This window comes from Schistocerca americana, chromosome X, assembly GCF_021461395.2.
Source record: "Schistocerca americana isolate TAMUIC-IGC-003095 chromosome X, iqSchAmer2.1, whole genome shotgun sequence".
In the NCBI taxonomy this organism is placed as follows: Eukaryota; Metazoa; Arthropoda; class Insecta; order Orthoptera; family Acrididae; genus Schistocerca; species Schistocerca americana.
Window position 1 is genome coordinate 802,479,658 of NC_060130.1, and position 20,364 is coordinate 802,500,021.

General features: G+C 38.5%; 1 protein-coding gene across 3 annotated transcripts in view; it reads left to right on the forward strand.

Moving 5' to 3' along the window:
- Positions 1 to 20,364, forward strand: part of LOC124555042 — a 126,579-nt gene that overhangs the window by 3,713 nt on the left and 102,502 nt on the right. For 2 of the 3 annotated variants that reach the window (XM_047128811.1, XM_047128812.1), the window contains exon 3: positions 16,871 to 17,072. In XM_047128811.1, coding sequence (XP_046984767.1) covers positions 16,871 to 17,072 — 202 coding nt within the window. Of the gene's footprint in view, positions 1 to 12,370; positions 12,454 to 16,870; positions 17,073 to 20,364 lie in introns of all 3 variants that reach the window. The other variant, XM_047128813.1, reaches the window with a different exon arrangement.

Here is a 20,364-nt window from a genome sequence, read left to right on the forward strand (position 1 = left end):
TTTGGCACAGTGATTAAGACACTGATCATATTAATATTCACAAGGAGCTGAGTATATGCTTCTACTGGAATGCTGAAATCTGTGTGACCTCTCAGTTATGCACATATGCGAGGCAACAATACTTGGTTTTACCCACATTGTAAGTGGAATGTAATAACATTCTTAATTTCAGCAAGTGTCGCTTTTTGTAGATGCCACATGGAAATTTATTATCGAGAGCTAAAAATAGTATAGCAAGAAGAAGATAAAAACTGTTAACAGCAAGGTTGGAAAACTACATTTATACTTACTGTCAGTTCACATATGTTGCTGGAGTACATGAATTCTAGTTTCCTTAGGGTTAAAGTGTAACCCTATTTGAATCACTTCATGATGGTTTTCAAATGGCAGTGGTATAATTGTACCACTGTGCCTCGAGAGTGTCAAGTTACTTGAGGCAAAGTTGGATATGGAATAAAAATACTGTGTTCATTGCCACAGGTACGCATGAACCATTTTGAAAGTGGTGTAGTCCCGAGTCATGACTGTGCAATTTTCAGTTAAGAGAAGAAAATTCAAGAAATCTAGGTCACACAGGAAATATATGTTGTGATGGCAAAAAAGAAAAATGTATACAGGGGTATGAAACCATAAATATTATGTAGTCATCCAGTTGTGTGACTGAAGCCAAGTAAATACAAAAATCACTGTGTCACAGACCATGGAAATTGGAAGCAGCACATCTAATATTAAATGTTTCCGGGAGGATTTACTTGTAATAAAGTTGGTTCTCTATTCAAACAGAACAAAATGCAAAGTTTTATTTTGTATATACACATACATATGTGTAAAGATTAAGTAGTACATCATGAACTATTGAGATCTTTACTTTATCCCCAAATGAGAATCATTTGGCAAGAAACTGGCTTAGAAAACACTTTGGAAGTTAGCCTGATTGACTCAGCAAACCCCTATTCCTGTCCCTTTATTAAAGGCAGTTGCTGCTGTGATGCATATGGCAGTTGGGATTATTTTGGGACCCCTCAGTCTGCAACCACATGATGCTGTGGACAGAGAGATTCTAACGCTTCTTCACACACATTCTCCACCTGTTCCTAATCTGTGCATACCTCAATGTGCATCATATTTTATGGTACTGTGCCTCAGGTGATGGGCTATTCTGGGCCTCTTGCTACTCAAAGATGTGGGTAGTTCAGTACAAAGAGAGCAGCAATGGCTCAAAGCTATTCACTGCCATCAATCTTTCGTTATGGTTTCATGTACTTTTTGCACATTGTTCAATCTTGTGAGTTTGATGTCTTTCTTCACTCGGTAGATTCAGTATCGTCAATGTAAATGCTAGTGGTGTATGACCATATGTCACATTTCAACAGTGTGAATTTGATGTTTTGACAAGAGGGTAGCTGTAGGATTTATTGGGTTCTGCTCTACATTTAAAGGTGGTGAAAAGTTTTGTGCTACTTTCATAAATGGGGAACATTAAATAATGTTTAAAGATGCTGCCACAGGTTTTCACACAAATATCATAGACATTACTCGGGCACCCATTAAAAAAATCACTACACAATGCAAGATTAGGCTACAAACTGACAACTACTTTTTTGATGTATATGTAAGGTACTATGCTAAAATAAAGCACATCTGTTGTTGTATTTTGAGGCCTGTTGACTCCATTTATTGTTGCAAAGAATAAAGGTCATTTCACTGATTTTTATTTGTTTTTACTTAAATTTCAAACTGTATCACGTGGTCCTCTATGCCTGGATGATCTTACTTTTTATGTTATTTCTTTGCACACATTTCCTTATCATGTAAGGTTAATACAGGGGGTAGAGAACATCCAAAAATGAGTAGTATGCTTAATCACAGGTTTTTTTTATGTAAGTCGGATGACATCAGACACTCATCAGCACAGGTTATTGTAAGATTGTGAAACTATGCATGTGATATATTTCTGATATCACAGGTGCTATTATGTAATGCAATGTGTACCAGTATTCTTTTATCACCTGAAGATAGTCAGAACATGGTAAGTAGTCGTGAAATAAATTTGGATGGAGAAAAGAAATCTCATTGTGTAGCTACTGCAAATCTGCTTTTATTTTGAAAGCCAATTTATGATAGCTTTAATTAGAATTCATCTATGATTATACAAGAAGTGTAAGCATGCCAAGTTAGAGCAATACCCCATTCACATGCATGAGAACAAAACTGCCATTGAAGACTGACAAAGGTACATTTTATGTACATAAATCAAAACACACCAATTACCAATCACTTGAGAAGAGAGATGCACCACATGAACATGTTTGAACATTAAATGGCAGTCGGATGTCATATTGGAGTTAAAATCGTCTGGGCTGTTAGACCATGTCATATTTCTCCAAACAATTGATGTTTCGATCTCTCTTCTGGAATGTTCTTCAGGATCTTGTGGTGTCCACTGTAGATTGGACACCATCAGAGACCAGTGTCACCTTCTGTGATAAAGGGGAGTTTTCTGGCACTTGTGCTGGAGAAGTGGGATTATTGGGTAAAAAACCTTTGACTACCATTGGTGAGCCATTATCATCAGATAACAAGAGAAGCTTTCCTGTACTAATGCCAAAGAATGGGGTTATTGGCTAAAACTTCTGTGGCTACCTTTGGTGGGCCAACATCATTTGTTGGAAAGGGATTTCACACACGTTTATGCTGGAGAACAGTTATGGGTTAAAATTCCTCCTGCTGCTGTTGGTGGGTCCACACCATTAACTTGAAGCGAAATGGACAGAGGTGCAAAGAATCGGTTCCTTTGATACCTATAGTGAGTGGAATTAACTCGCCAACTTACTTTTTAGCAAGTCATTTGTCTGGAAAATTGAGACATCTAGTTGGAAAAACCAGTCCTTTTGTCAAAGGTTCAAAACATTTTTTAGAAATGATATGCACAGTGAAGATAGCTGCAAGTGACATTCTTGTTAGCTTTAATGCGACATCATTATTTATACCAGTATCAGATACACTGAAGATCATAAGTGAGAAGGTTGCTCTAGATGTCTGTGACTTCATTGGGTTATGTCTTTGCTTGAGCTATTCTAAATGAATTAGTGAATTCTATGAACAGTTTGACAGTCTTGCTATGGAACCATCCTTGTTGCCAGTAGCAGTTGACATTTTTATGGAATATTGTTGGCTCCGCTATGTGGAAGACACATTTGATATATGGCCACATGGCGAAGAAGAGCATCATGTGTTCCACAATTTCTTAAGAGGTATTCACCACAAAAAAAAACTTTATTTTGGATGTTGAGAATGAGGTCAGTCTCCTGTTTCTATATGTGTTGGTATATAGAAGATCTGACAATAGCCTAGGAAACAGAGTGTGTAGAAAGCCTACTAACACACACAGGTATTTAGATGCCATTTCACACCACTATCCAGCTCAGAAGCAAGCAGTGCTCGACACACTGTCTTCATGTGCATTCTGTATCAGCAACGACGACAGCTTGGAACTGGAGTTTGATTTTTTAAAGAAGACAATGAAGGCCAATGGCTATGGCAGTTTGTTCATAGCTGGGGCTTTTAAGTGAAATGTTAATTATAGTAATAGGAAGGATGAAGAACCTCCTCCTCAGTCTTACTGTTTGTCTCTGGGGTTTTACCATTTGTTTCTGGGCTTTTACTGTTTGTTTGTGGGACCACTGATCACCTAAGCAGAATTCTAAGGAAAAATGGTCTTCAGACCACTTTCTTCAGTATTAGAGAGAGAGAGAGAGAGAGAGAGAGAGAGAGAGAGAGAGAGAGAGAGAGAGAGGGGGGGGGGGGAGAGGAAAAGACATTTTCTGACAGAAAATGGATGCACCTGATCGCCCCCACAGTGTAGATGTCTATGAAATGATGTGTGGCTGCAGCAAAGTGTGTCTAGGTGGAACAGGGAGGGCTGTTAAAGAACATATTAAGGAACACAAACACCACACACACACATTAAACAAAGCATGAAGTTGGTGCTAGGGTAACATCATGAGAACTGTGACCTCGACATTGATTTCAATGATGTGCATGTGCTGGCTAAGGAAACCAACATTTATAGAAGAAAGGTTGATAAATAATGGAAATTTCTAAGAACACATGTAACTTCAATAGAGAGGCTGGCTGTAGTCTTCAGGCAGCATCATGGCTCCCCACCATCAATGAAGTGAATATTCATCTGCAGCGTGCGGGCAATATGAACAACATCCTGGAAACCATCTCTGCAGACATTTGAATAAACATTCACTATCTCGTGCTCTGCCCGTTTCGCTCCCAGCCAATGGTGTGCACTGACTCATAGCAGCAAGAGGAATTTTAACCAGTAACTCTTCTCCAACATAAATGCAGGAAAAATCCTTTTCTATCTGATGACATTGGCCCACCAGTGGTAGCCCAGGAGTTACTGCCAATAACCCCTTCTTTGGCATTAGTATGGGAAAACTTCTCTTACTATACAAAAATAATGGTCCACCAATGGTAGGCCAAGGTTTTTTACCGAACAATCCCACTTCTCTAGCACAAGTGTGGAAAAACTCCCCGTTATAAGAGAAGGCAACACTGGTCTCTGATAGTGCTCAATCTACAGTGGACACTAAAAGATGCTGAAGAAGATCCCAGCAGAGAGATTGAAACATCTATTGTTTGAAGAAATATGACATGGCCTAACAACCAAGAAGATTTTAACTTCAGTGACAACAGCCACAAAAGCCTGCATGCTTTCATAAGTAGCATATTTTCCACCATTTTGTGAGCAGGTGATGACTCACTTCAGAAGCTGATGCAGAAAACAGTTTTACTGTTTGATGGGAAATATAGATGTCCATGTCTTGGCTCTTAATGAACTATTTTAGTAATATCACCCTTCTGAATCTGCTTACTGTGTTCATCCCCTGGTCTGCCTCTATGATTTTTACCGCCCACACTTCCCTCCAGTACTAATTTGATGATCCCTTGACGTTTCAGAAAGTGTGCCATCATCCAATCCCTTCTTGTCAGGTTGTGCAACAATTTTCTTTTCTCCCCAGTTTTGTTCAGTACCTCGTCATTAATTGCATGATCTACCATCCTAACCTTCAGCATTCTTCTGTAGCACCACATTTCAAGAGGTTGTATTCCCTTCTTGTCTAAATTGTTTATTATCCATGTTTCACTTCCATGCATGGTAACACTTCATACAAATACATGCAGAAAAGACTTTTTACCACTAAAGTGTATATTTGATGTTAACATATTTCGCTTCTTCAAAAACACATTTCTTGCCATTACCAGTCTACATTTTATATCCTCTCTACTTCAGCCATCATCAGTTATTCTGCTGCCCAAATAATGAAATGCATCTAATACTCTAAGTGTCTCATTTCCTAAGATAATTTCCTCACCATCACCAGATTTAATTCGACTACATTCCATTGTCCTTGTTTTGCTTCTGTTGATGTTCACCTTATATCCCCCTTTCAAGATAGTGCCCATTCCATTCAGCCGCTCCAAGTCCTTTGCTGTCTCTGACAGAATTACTGTCTCATCAGCAAAACTCATAGTTTTTATTACTTCTCCCTAAACTGTAATCCCTAATTCAAAATTTCTTTTGTTTCCTTTACTGCTTGCTCAATGTAGAGATTGAATAACATTGGCGATAGGCTAGAACCCTGTCTCACTGCCTTCTCAACCATTGTTTCCCTTTTATGCCTCCCAACTTGTATAACTGCCTAAATAGACTTTTGCTCCTGGTATTTTACCCCTGCTACCTTCAGAACTTCAAAGAGAGTGTTCCAGTCAACATTGTCAAAAGCTTTTTGTAAATCTATAAATATTATAAATGTAGATTTCCTTTTCCTTAACCTATCCTCTAAGACAAGTCGTAGGGTCAGTACTGACTTACGTGTTCTTACATTTCTCTGAAATCCAAACTGATCTTCCCCAAGGTTGGCTTCTGCCAATTTATCCATTCTTCCCCAGATCTTTCCACTATACAGCCTTCTTTCGTGATTCGTAGATGAAGAATTAGTGGTGGTTGAAAATTACCATTCCATATTACCACCATCTACTGTAAGAAACATCACCAAACAAATTTTTGTAGGAAATTGTGTTTATGATAAGGGGGATGGGTTGGGAATGATGAGCTAAATACAGCAGAAGATGAGCCTGTTGAAAGTGGATCACTGAAGAATCTGAACTGAGGTATGGAGGACATTAAAGGGGAGCAAATATTGCCTTCAGATATGAAGCATTGATTTTTATTGTAAATCGTTTAGGGTAAATGAGTCTAAATTTTAATTTAATTACTTTAATTTGACTTATTATTAAATTTTGTAAAGTTGTTTAGTATGGCCTAAGTCATTTGTGGAAGGAAGAACTTTAGTCAATTATTCATATTGCTAATGAACATAGATGAAACTGCAGACATTTATCTTTTAATCCTCTAATAGTGGATATAACAATGAGGAAGTTATTTCATTTATGTGTGATAATCTTTACTCTGATGTGAATTTTAAGCACTTACCATCGTACTGACAGTTTTGGTATGTCATGGCAGAACTGTGTAGAATCATCTAAGACTGATATTTCAGTAGGTAAATACTGTGCTATTCTTGAGGTACAAACTACATGCAAGACTGTTTGTGCTGTGTCATATAATTCTGTGACTGGCAGAGTTGCACTGGCACACAACATGAAAAAGTACTAACAGGAGGAACAAATGTGAGGGGTAGTCATAAAGTTGTAATTATGCTTTTTGTAGCCGTCTGTATTGGCTTCTAAAAACTGCGACATTTCCACATATGCTGGAAATGAATTAACATGATATTCCACTTTATCAATGGGCCACACCATTTTCTTTTGGCTTCCTTAATGGAGTGCAAGAGTACTGTGGCACAGGAAATCCAGTATGTAACAGGACTACAGACATGTATTTGTAAACAAAACAACGTAACAAACGTCCAGCATGCTGGAGTAGCTTGGGTCAGCAACTTCTGTTAATCAGTAGAATGAAAAACCAGGCTAAGTTGCAAATTTTTACTTTTTATTCATTCAGTGGCTGGTGTCGGGCCGAGACCCATATTCAAATCATCCTGCAGGGCAGAAAACCAAATTTGCACTCGTGCATAATACAGTTGTTACCAAATTCTTAAGCGTAGGCCAAAAAAACAGAGAACATATCCTTCTTAAACTTACATAACAAAGTCAAAAATGTCATTTCCAAAGATGTCAAAAATGTGCAATGAACGTTTACAGTGCGTACAGATAACTGGCAGTTCACTCCTCCTGCTGCTGTTAGGAAACCTTGGGAAGGGGGTGCCCTATCAGGATATAGGTAACCTTTTTATTTATTAAAATGTCCTCCAATCATCAAGAATACAACAGTTCATACAATAATTGTACATGTCCACAATAAAATTAATACTTTTTAAAATATTTAATGAAAAGAGTCAAATACTTAAAATCACTGACCAGTAATACACAGCAGTGCCACATACATGCCAACATGGCATACAATTTTGTAATACGCGTCATACGTGACACTGCTGCATTTTACTGGTGAATCATTTTATGTATTTGACTCATTCTGGTAAAGGATTTTAAAAAGTTCTCCTATTGTTTTTGTTTTCTTTTAATACTAATGTTGCTGTTCACATTTAATGGTTTTCATGTTCCGACATGACATAAAACTTTGTAATATGCGCCATATGTGGCACTTCTGTGTATTACTAGTCAGTGATTTTAAATGTTTGACTCTTTTTGGTAAAGATTTAAAAAAAAAGATATTAATTTTTTGTGGACTTGTATGGTTATTATATCAATTGTTGTGTTCTTGATGATTGGAGAAAATTTCGAAAAATAAAAAGGTTTCCTGTCTCCTGATAGGAGACGTCAAATGAAAACAAAATGGATTTCTGTGGCCGGGAGCTATCTAGTGAATTAAAATACATTCACATAATTACGGAAGGCTAATATACGTTATTAGTTTCAGATTTTATTTTACTTCCACTTTTCTGACAGGCATGCATTAATCGCCTTGTAGAATAATGAAGGTATTTTTGTCGGTTTGCTAAAGAAATTTGGTTTTTATTAATCTTTTACGCTGAGGCAGTCAATGTGTTTGAAACAAAGTGTTTAGTTCCACACTATTGGCTAATTTCAACTGCTCGCTGCGTTTCAAATGCACGTTTTCATCTTCTAGCACGTATGGCATTATGCCATAATAAAGTATCAAAAATGAGTTAATACAGTACTGGTACTTCAAGAAAATTTACATCCTGAAACCCACACAGAAAAGCTTAATATCAGGTCGAGGCCTACTTCATTGGGAATCTGGACATACGAATGTGCTCTTTAAGTATGCACTTTAAATGTGCTATTTTAGTACGGTTCACGAAATTCTGATGCTCTTGGAGTATCCTCTGATTTCTTCTTTTATGACATAATGTAAGATCTTGTAATGTTTTACATATACGAACATACGGGCTTCCTGCGTCATAGCAGCTGCCAAAGCGCGGTGGCGCGTTATCTGGCGCTCTCTGACGACTACTGAAACGAACCTATTTCTAACAGGTCGTGGGAAAATGTTGCGAATGGTGGTTTGAAAAGCATTACTTTCAAAGTAAATTTCCTTTTACGCAAGTTGAACAATGTGCGAGAATGTACGATGAATTTCTTAAACCACAGAGCATTTGATGACGAGCCATTTAGTAGAAGTATTTCGAGCCCAGAAGATCTGACATTCATGTCGTTATTATGAGCAAATTGATGTAGTGCTACAGGAAACTCTCTCTCCTTTGCGGTAGCTAATTTATATGTGGATAATTTTGGGGACAAATCACTGGACTCGGCTAAAAATTTTACTGGTGCATTTGTGTGATATATCTTAAAGTGTAACACGCGCAAAAAATATCAACATTATATGTGAAAGCTTAGCTTATCTTGCCGCTTACTAACCTTAGAGACCAATATTATATGTGAAAGCTTTGCTTTTCTTGCAGCAATGCTATGTATATTAATTTAAACATTAACTTTTCCTGTTTGTGTATCCGCACTACTTAACAGTGATGTTGCTATTAGCTGACTACATCACGTGTCCTATGCTCTGAATGTTTGGTGTCACTGGCTGGTGGGATCACGTGACAAGAGCTATGACTGGCTTACAAAAGCGCATCGCACTCTCGATTACAATGGTTCGGAAAGTAACATGCGGTGTTTAGTGGAATTCGAATTTATACTTTTGTAATACGAAAGTATGCAGCGTACATGTTGCTGCACATCACAAATCTTTCCAAAAGGAGTTTTCTTCCCTAAGTTTCATTTTCTAAAGTGCCGGGAAATTCTACGCCCATGTATAAAAATGTAACCATTCAAAGGATTGATAAGTTTTACAGTTCCGAGGGAAAATATACTGTCACTTAATTACACGGAAAAAGTGTGTTTTCGGCCGGGAGGAAGTGTATTTTTAACTGGGAAATCCGGGAAAAATTCGGGAATTTTTTTTCCTTGTCCACGTATACACCCTGTTTTCAGCTTTCTAAGTATCATATTTAGTGTCTTCAGTTTTTCATAAAAATGACAGTTTTAACCAAAATATTGGACTGATGGAAGTTGAGGCATACCTTTGCGTATTCTGACCAATTTTTATCTTTTCAGGTTTATTATTCAGCACCACTTATTTTTTTCTTAGATCATATTTTTTGCCTGACACATTTATTTGATCGTTTTGAGACTTTACAATGTTAACATAAATGTACTTAAGCTTACTCTGATGAAGTATGGAAAAGCTATTTTAATTTTGCTCTTAAATTGTGATGCAATAGTTTGTTTGGTAAGTGCAGGCACTTTGATGTGGCGCTGGTAGTAGTGAACTGGAGTAAGCCCTGGGGCACACTCACTCACCTCTGTACCTCTTACAATTGTATAGCACTTATTTTGCCTCAAATTCCGCACAGATGGCCCTTTGTTACTCTTCATTGTCTTCTGTTAGGCAGCGAGGAACCCAGCGGGCATTTATTATATTGAGAACACAAACTGGTGGATGTGAGAGTCGGCACTACTAACAGAGACGTCTAGTTGAGCAGCAAGGTGTTAAATTGTAATGCATCGATCACCCCGAATGAGTGTGTCTGCACATTCCAACAGTGCAGGAGTCACTGCTGTGTGTGGCTGGCTGGTATGCAAGAGATAGGACAAGTTTGTGCGATGTTGTTGCAGTGATGACAAGAGACCTTGCCCAGTGACTCACCATGCTTTTGTTCACAGCCAGGTCTCTGTATACATTCTGTAAATGCCTGTGAGTATCTGTGATGCTCTGGTTTTCTGCCAAAACAAACTGACAGCTCAGTGCTTGGAACACATCTGTTACAGATGCCTTTGTGAAGACTATGTTTAGCACCACCACCTGTCGGAACTTCATGAAACTATAGGAACCGTCTCCCACAAAATATTCTGTATTGTTTCAACTGAAACTGACCGAGAAAAAAGAATGTGTTGCATTACTTATTGAACACCACTTGTATATGCAGGGCTTGGCCAGAAATAAAAGTTACAGGGTTGGGAGCTCCAGAAGCCCAAGAATTTGCAAAAAATACTATTTTGGCAGTGGGTAGTGTGAGGCATGAGCAGTTAGGTAGTGGTAGGCATGATGGAAAAAGTGCAGAATGATAATTCAAGGGTCATGCAGTCGAGTCCTACCCAGAAGCTTATTTTTATTCTCTGTTTTTACGTTAGCTATGTTGCAAATAAACCAAAATAATGCTCAATATATTGTATTTAATAATATTTTCATAAAAGGCAGATAAGGAAAATTTGGAATTGCAAATAAATTTACAAGAAAAGATTGTACTTACAGCACCCATGAGGTCTCTGCAAACAACTTTCAAGCCAAGATTGTAGGGCATACATGAGAATATCTCATATAAAATTACATCCTTTTATTATTTTACAGTTGATGATTTACACATCCTGGGGTTATATTCATGATAAAGGAAGTAGTTATTTTCTTGGCATTTTGCACACATTATAAATACCACAGAAACAAACAAACTTGGTTTACAGTAGTGCACGGAAAGTTCTGGTTGGGAATAATGAACTATTTAGGAATAAAGAGATGACTCACCAAAAGGCAGAAGTGCTACATCGTTGGCAGACATACAAATAAAAGGTACAGAGCTATGCTTTGTTAGCTTTCAAAATGAGATTCCTTTCTCAAACTGTAGGAGAAGCACGTGTAGGGAGACGGTGTGTGTGTGTGTGTGTGTGTGTGTGTGTGTGTGTGTGTGTGTGTGTGTGTGTGTTTGTTTTCTCCTACAGCTTGAGAAAGAAAGGAAGCAAAGCAAAGCTCTGTACCTTTCGTTTGTGTCTGTTGACCAACGCAGCACTTCTGCCTTTCAGTGAATCATCTCTTTATTTCTAAATAATTCATTAAACTTGGTTTACATTCATAAAAGGTTTTCTCTCACTGCACACTTTGGCAGTGAATCACGTGTAATGCTGCTTAGAGGTCAAAATGAAACTGTCATTATATGAAGTCCTGTATGCTTTCATTACAATCCTTTCTTGGAATTTTATTTACTGTCACAAATTTTTTATTGCCTTTTCTTTTCATGTCTTTTATCAAGATGTCAATAAACACGACATATTGTGCATTATTTGGCTTATTTGCAGTGTAAGTAATGTAGAAATTCAAAATTAAAAAAAAAATTCTTGACTCCATGACTGTTGGATTACCATTCTGTAACTTTTCTGCCATGTCAACTGCTGCCTGCAACAATGTTTATGTAAATGGGTTATGCCTTGATCAGCCACTGCCAAAACTGTAATTTTTTCTAACTGTAGCTTCGACTTTTGTCACTTAAATGTCTGGCTAAGCCATACATATGCCATAAATTTGGACAAAATCGGTGATGACGAGTAGACACTGTACCCTTGTCAGTGTTTCATTTAAACTGTTGTAGCACAGCAGTTAGTTGTCAAATGTCAATGAAAATTTCAGGAATTGTTAACAACATGCCTTTATTATATTTAAAACATATATGTTCACATAAAATGAATTTATAATGTGTTATACTTGTATCAGTTTTTGAAATAAATTCCAACTCCCCAGTCTCTCCTCAGTAGTTTCCCTAAGTTCTGTTCTAAAACCAAGTATGTCATGTGTATGAACATCTTGCTTTGTCTTTTCAGTGGCTTGATAACCTGTATTTAAATTATGCACTGAAATATTTAGTAGCCACTTCACTCGTGCTTTTCTTTTCACGGATGTAGTTTGTGGGTCTTGATTTCTTCTATCTCACTCACTTTTTGACAAAGATCATAATGGTGTCTCAGCACAGATATCCCTACACTTAGGTGATGAAGTAGTGTTGTCGATTGTCAACAGATGGCAGAGCAATGCAGTTTTACCTGTGAGGCTGCAGGCGGCAACTGTGGTTGGTGTACCATCACTTCAGACACTAATGGCAAGTGAGTACTTTCTCAGGTTCCTGGCTTGAAGAATTAAGGTATAAATTTGTGCAAGTCTTCTATTTTTGTATGTGTTATTCTCCAACCTGTCATGACTTGAGCGATTGTTCCTTGACTTGCAGGTGCTTCCTCTTTGCTGTCCTCCTTCAGCACACGTGAGCAACCTGTATTTAAATTTCTATAGTTGCTACTGAGTAGGTCAGAAGGGAAATAAATGTGCTGTGTGTTGACCAAGGCATGTTTGCCTTAGAGTATCATCTAACTTGTGGAAAAATCAGCCATAAATTCTTTTAATGAAGATCCTGAAAAGCTTGTTCTGCCCATTAAAAGGGCAGTGTCATAGTTCTGCTGGATTGACATGCGTATATCCACAGTGATTTGCCTTACTGCAGACTCAGTGCTGTTCTGAGAAAGATGGATAGGCAAATCAACTTTCCTCAGTAGAAGCTCATTGTGGGAGACCAGTAAGTCTCCACTCTGTTGCTGCAGTAGCCCTAGATTCTGTGGCCTTCCTAAAGTTCATGAGGAAGGCATTCCTCTTCAACCTTTGATGTATTGTGTAGCTCAGCACCTAGATACTTTTAAGTCATCAGGTAGGCTCATGCAAATAGAATAGTGTGAATTTAGTGAATTTCTTTCTCATATTGCAAGGATTGCACCTTAATAATTCTGTGTTTACATGTTTATTAACTTCCACATATTTTTCAGTTCAAGTTCTTAAATTTTCGTAATTCAACAGCCAGTTCCTTTGACTGTAGGTGTGGCTAATTGGAGCAGTTAGTCTCCCATAGTGTCCAGTCTTTTTGTGGGAGATTTTAAAGGATGAGCCTTTGTGTGTGCTTCTTGATTAGGGAGACATGTGAATGACACCTTTGTCATATGCCCTTCCTCCAGTGATACTCTGCACGTATTTTTTCACCACATAAACGCTTTCAGCCATGGTATTCGATTTGCTGTGGAGGTCATAAAGGTTCCTTTACTTGACTTGATGGTCAGGAGATAAGGTGAAGCTAACATTAGGACATGGCTTGCTTAGGAATCCTTCTTACACAGATTTTTACCTTAATCCTTTCACTGCCACACATTTCTCAGGGTGTCAGATAAAAAGACCCTTGCAATTTTGCATTAAATTTTAGAACCATATAATAATTTGTGTAAAAGCTGAATTATTAAATATAAGAACTATTTTCTTCATTGTCGTTCGTCTTTTTTTCTTAAGAGACTGAGGAGGAAGCACCCAAGATGCTAACTTTTTTGTCTTTGTTAGGGAGTATTGTGACTAAATTTGGTTGTATTGGGAAGAAACAATGTGAAGTGTGTTATTCAACAACCCTTGAAGACCAGGCCCTGCTAGGATGATTTAGGTCTGTATAAGGCTGGGATGTATCCCTTTCCCCTGAGATGTGGCTTGGTATATTATATCGGTCAAGCCATCACTGCAGTGAACAAAATAGATACATTTGTTTACAGGAGCCAAGCAAGTCTGTGATTGTAGAGCTATGCTTCACTACCGGACGTGTCAAAGATTATTCTAATACAAAGATTTTAGTCTACTCTTCAAACTATTGTCCTGATGGAGTCAGTTGATATTACATTAAATGGAGGGTTTTGTTTAAATTCTCTGTAGGACCCAGTTTTCTCTTTCTTAAAACATCAGAGGTGTCAAGTTGAAACCATTTCTCTGTGTAATAAGCTGTTGGCTTAAGAAAATAGTTGAGTGTAGTAATCTCTGATTTTTTTTTTTTTTTTTTTTTTTCCATTGGCAGGTATTGATTATACTTGCCAGTTGTATTTTGTCTTCCAGTTTGCTTTCTTTTGCACAACAGATTTAAATCATATATGAACAATCTTAGTTACAGTAATTAAAACGTCCGGGCTAAGAGGCCGTGGTCCAATAGTAGAAATACTTCTCCCTGACGTTTCGTTGCCAGCTGCGGGCAACATCATCTGAGGTGAGTCTACGACTGGCTGCTAGGCCGTGGATGTCCTGTTTATATAGTGCGCGTAGAGGGCGCCACCACTCGTCACGTGTTGTCAACAGTAAAACTATCTCTGGCTGGCGTCATTACTCTCGATCGAAGGTAACCGATTGTCACATCTTTGGTACAGAGTCTCTGTTCACCATGGTTCCTGTCAACGAAGCTCTTGCTTGCATATCTGACATATTTCCGACTGATATAGTAGCTTTCTTTAGACATTGCCTTTCCATGACTTATTTTCAGTATAATAATGAGTTCTATGAACAAATTAATGGAGTGGCAATGGGTAGCCCTCTAAGTCCAGCTGTTGCTAATATTTTTATGGAATTTTTTGAACAGCAAGTAGTGCAGTCAGCCAGAAAAAGGCCTTTGAAGTGGTATCGGTATGTGGACGACACTTTTGTCATATGGAATCACGGTGAAGAAGAACTGAACAGTTTTTTGAAGCATTTGAATAGCATCAATTCAAAAATACAATTCACTATGGAGACAGAAAGTAATGGACAGATAAATTTTTTGGACGTCTCAGTAATTAAACGAGCAGATGGGACTCTGGGTCACAAAGTCTACAGAAAAGATACGCATACCGATCGTTATCTTCATAAGCATTCAAACCATCATCCCAGGCAGAAGAGAGGTATTATCAAGACATTGGTGGACAGGGCTAATAAAATCTGTGAGCCAGCTTATTTGCAAGAGGAACAAAACCACTTGCGAACCGCTTTCCAGAAAAATGGGTACGCTGGCAAGGAGATAGATAGAGCACTCCATCCCAGAAGAAAGATGTCCGAAAACGTGCAACAACAACAAAAACAACAACCACCATCGGTGGGGAAAGTTTTTCTTCCATTCATCCACAATATTACGGACCGTATCGGGAAAGTGCTGGCCAAGTTCAGAGTTGAAACAATCTTCAGACCCACCAAGATGATTAGTGAATGCTTAAGATCGGCGAAAGATGCACGACACCCTCTAGCTACTCCTGGTGTCTATAAGATTCTGTGTAGTTGTGGGAAGGTTTACATTGGAACCACAAAAAGAAGTATCAATACTCGCCTAACTGAACATAAAAGGAACTGTCGACTGGGACACACGGACTAATCGGCTGTAGCGGAACATGTTTTTGAAACGGGTGACCATGAAATAAAATTTAGTGAGACGTGCGTGCTAGCTAAGACATCGCATTATTATGCACGTATGTATAGAGAGGCTGTAGAGATTTTTAAACACCACAATAATTTTAACAGGAAAGAAGGCGGCTTGAAGCTAGATAAGATATGGCGATCGACTCTGTACCAAAGATGTGACAATCGATTACCTTCGATCGAGAGTAATGATGCCAGCCAGAGATAGTTTTACTGTTGACAACACATGACGAGTGGTGGCGCCCTCTACGCGCTCTATATAAACAGGACCTCCACGGCCTAGCAGCCAGTCGTAGACTCACCTCAGATGATGTTGCCCGCAGCTGGCAACAAAACGTCAGGGAGAAGTATTTCTACTATTGGACCACGGCCTCTTAGCCCGGAAGTTTTAATTACTGAAGACGCCGGCCGTGAAAGCCTACACGCTATGAATCTTAGTTACAGTTCATACCTTGAGAATGGTGGGCCATTTGCCTGCTGAAATATTGCCCATCTCTGACAATTCTACCTGGCTTCACTCTGAGATTTATGATCATTTACTTTCATTTTACCTTATAAAATATGTTTACACTGACAAAGTACACAATAAGTCAGTTTTCTTTTATTGAGTGAACAGTTTTATTTTGAAACCAGTTGTTTTAGTGATAATTACTACTGTGCTAAAAATTGATATTACTCTGAAACTTACGATTTAAGGAACGATTCATCTGTCATTCAGGTATAATTCATGACAATTACTGATCAAAGTCCATCAGATTATGCAGCCCACAAAAACATGAAAATAATTTTTTTGTATAAATTTGAGAATACCTTTTCACTGTTAAAATTGCCATCATTTTTTAAAGTGTAAGTAATATTCAGTGATGACACATGTAAAAATTACAATATCAATACACTAATTGATTGTGTGTCATCAAATCAAAGCACGAACGTGGCCATGCACCCACCACACTACACAAAACACACACCTTTTTGCTCACTGGGACAATCTCCAATAGCTTTTATTGTTTACTTTCTTTGTTGGCACTGTGTAGAGGTTAGCTAAATTCTCTTCATTTCACCTTCATCATCTGCTCTGACGTTCTAGGTGCAAGTCTTCTTCTAGGTGACCAGCCACTGCAGTTTAACATTAAGGAGTGACTTGTTATAAGCTTGTCATATGATGCACTGTCTGTTGGTAGTATGTGAATGATGACTTGATAATTTCTTCTGTTTTTTAGCAGCTCCATTGTTGTCATCAAAAAAGAGATACCCTTTAAAATATCTGTTTGCATTTTCTGTATTTTATTACAGGTCGTGTTTAGAAATGTGAAGGATCGTTATCCACCAAATGAAGATTTACTTTGTATGTATAGTGTAGAGAGTGGCATTGAAGTTAGAGATGATGATCGTGTAGCAATTTTCACTGCTGGATGTTTAAAACCTGAAGAAGAAGTTACTTGGGTACCTGCTGCAAAGCACCCTTGGGCAAATGAGGTTTCAGTCGTTTTTCCAGGTATGTGGTCTGAATTTTGGACTTCATAGTTAGTGTGTTGAACTCATTTTCATTGTTCTCGTAGCTGCTTGCATGCAGAATATAAAACCCTTCTTATGTGTCATCTATGGTACACTTTTTATTTGTACAAAGGCAATGTGCAATGTATAATGACATAAGTGTTTAAATTATTAATTGATTTTAACAAGTTGTTATATAAAAAGTAAGTTTTATATGTTCTGATTAAATGAACTTGTGCTTATTAAGACACTTAACTGATACTATCTGGCAGATACTTTGTGAGGGGAAATTTTGCAATTTATAAGTGTAATCTGTCTCAGGGGTCTCTATACCATTACATGTAATGATTAAATGTAGCCCTGACAAAAAAAGTGTGTGTGTGTGGGGGGGGGGGGGGGGTGGATTGTTTGTTCACTTCATAACCTCCTGTACAATTATGTTGACTATATTGACATATTTTCTTCACATTTCGTCATTACCATCCTTATTACTTGATCAATATTTATGAGACAAGAATGTGGGGCATAACATATTTCAGTACTGTATGTGACAGTATCCTGATACAGGGTTTCCTTTTGCTTACCCCACTTATAGTTTTATTCTTTTCAAGACACAAAGAAGTTAAAGACAACAGCTGTCAGTGGGCACTGACTCTTATAAATGGGGAAAGTTAAAAATTTGCACCGGGCCAGGATTCAAACCTGAGTCTCCTGCTTACTAGGCAAATGTGCTGACCACGGCATTATTTCGGCACAGTGGTCAACACAACTGCATGGTCCACCTTAGCACTCCTCTCATAAGACCTAAAATCTCAGCTTATCCACACACTCATTATCGTCGTTACTCGTGCCATCTTGCCGATTCTCAAATGAGTTCGAGCTTGGTGTGCATCTGCACTGAAGGGTTCATTAGCTGTCATCACCTTCATTGTATAGATGAGAGTTTTTTCTGTCAGACGTACAGTGCAATTTCAAGAAAAGAAATTATAACTTCCAAATTATTTTTTTTTACACAACCACAGTTTGCTGTACTAATCACACTCTTAAAGAGCCATCTTCAGATCCAGTTGCTGCATTGCATTTGATCTGAAGATGGTTGTGTGAGATGGTCAAAATCCATTATCTGTGAAGATAATTGTGACTGTCTCAGAACTTTGTTGATTTCATCACATTTCGCAAGTTATACATGTGTGTGTGTGTGTGTGTGTGTGTGTGTGTGTGTGTGTGTGTGTGTGTGTGTGATAAATTTGCTAACAGCACAAACAAAATTTATTCAAAGGTAACTTTGGTTGTGCTTCAGTTGAAATGTTTCAGTGCAGTTATGCCTGTTTATAAATTATGATATGCTGGTTTATGTAAATAAAGGAACAGTAATAATGGCAATAATATTAAAAGTTATGTGTTGAAATTTAGTCACACTGTAGAAGTCATGACATTACATAAAACCTGAAAATTGATTTAGGAAATGTTTGAAGTGTATGCAGCAGATGTCACTTTGGTAAGGCGTAAATAATGAAAGTGTGATTACTCCAAGCAGCAATGCACCATATACAGTAATATGTCAAGCTGTTAATTGTGCTCTCTGTGAGATTGATAGGGATTGTGTGCCTTTTATTCTAGTAAAGCCACTTCAACACAGCAGAAGCGTTAGTAGAAACTCTGAGCAGCAAAATAGATACAGCACACTAGACATGAGATTACATTTCAGGTTGGCATATAAAGCTGCCACTCCTGTGCCCTGCAGTGTTTAATTTTGAAGATATCTGTCCACAAGATGAGTCTTAAGTGTCCAAGCATTCTCAAATTTGTATGAGATTGTAACCTATTGCAAGAGCACAAGGTCATGCATAACTTTATGTATAACTTGCTCAGTCACAGTTTCACTTGTAAAGTAGTTGAAGGCTCTCTTTGCCTGAAGCATCACTTTGATGGGTGTATAATAGTGGATTCTGTTTTCTCACCAAATCAAAATGGAGCTGTCACTTAGCAAATTAAGCTGACTCATTTGAAATAAGTTGATTTGCAGTTCAATGTATTTGTTCAGTGTGTGGACTCAACCATTCTTTTTTAAGACTTGTGGGGGGGGGAATGCTTATATAGCTGTTTACTTCATATACACCTCCATGAATTCTTGTGTGCACAACAGTCAATGATGAACCTTTCAGTGATGCTGAACCTGCAGTCAGATATTGCTGAGATGGCCCGTGAGCAAGAGAAGGGTGGACGTTTAACCATTGTGCAAGTCCAATCTACCTCTAATCTAACAATGACGTCCATCACAGTCCATCCCTTAAACATGCAATTGTCTAATATTTGCAGATGATGTAAGCAAGGGAATTGCATCACTGCTGGTTTTTACGTAATAGTCATGTGCAGTACTTCTATAATAATTTATTTTTGGTGTACAAATGTTTCCTTATTTTATGAAATCCAGTATGTATCGATTCTCCCTGTATCTTAGAACCTCTGTAATTATTGGACCTGCCTAATTAAGCTTTATAACAGATGGTCTGCAAGCAATCATTCACTAATAACTATTAATACTACAGTATTGGTCCCCCCTGCGGGTTCGGGGGTAAGAATAGGCCCACGGTATTCCTGCCTGTCGTAAGAGGCGACTAAAAGGAGTCTCAAACGTTTCGGCCTTAATGTGATGGTCCCCTAAGGGGTTTGACCACTACCTTTCAAAATTTTTCTGTTAGTGCATACCATTTGGGGATGGACGCCTTACGTGGTGTATTATATATCCATCTTGCCCTAACAACAGGCACCTTCATTATTGTCATGGAGTTGGACTTTCACCAAGCTTCCGGTCACATCGACTGCAGTGTGTTCCGGGTAGCATATATTCCCTCCATTGTGCACTTCCATCTTTGCTCCCTATATACATGGATATTCAACACCCGACAACCAGCATGGTAGCCAGTCCGTTGTGGTGGTGTCGTCATGTACCCTCTTGGTGGTAGCCCCCTGACTACACAGGGATCGCACTGCTGATGCCTGAGCTGCTACCTCCCCACATATGCTGAGGAGTAGATGCCTATCCCTCTGGGGCATCAGGACTCCCGGCAAAGGCCATCCTGCCAGGTGGTCTTTGCTGCGGCTGGGTGGCGTCCGTGGGGAGAGCCCCTGATCGGAGTGGGTGGCATCAGGGCAGATGACCCGCAATGAAGCGTGGTACATCATCTCTCGCTGGTGGGCCTCCACCAGCAGTCTCTAAGCAATCGAGGTCTAACCTCAACGGGAATAAATTTGATCTGAGATCATTTCCCTCCCTGGCCACTCCATAGGAG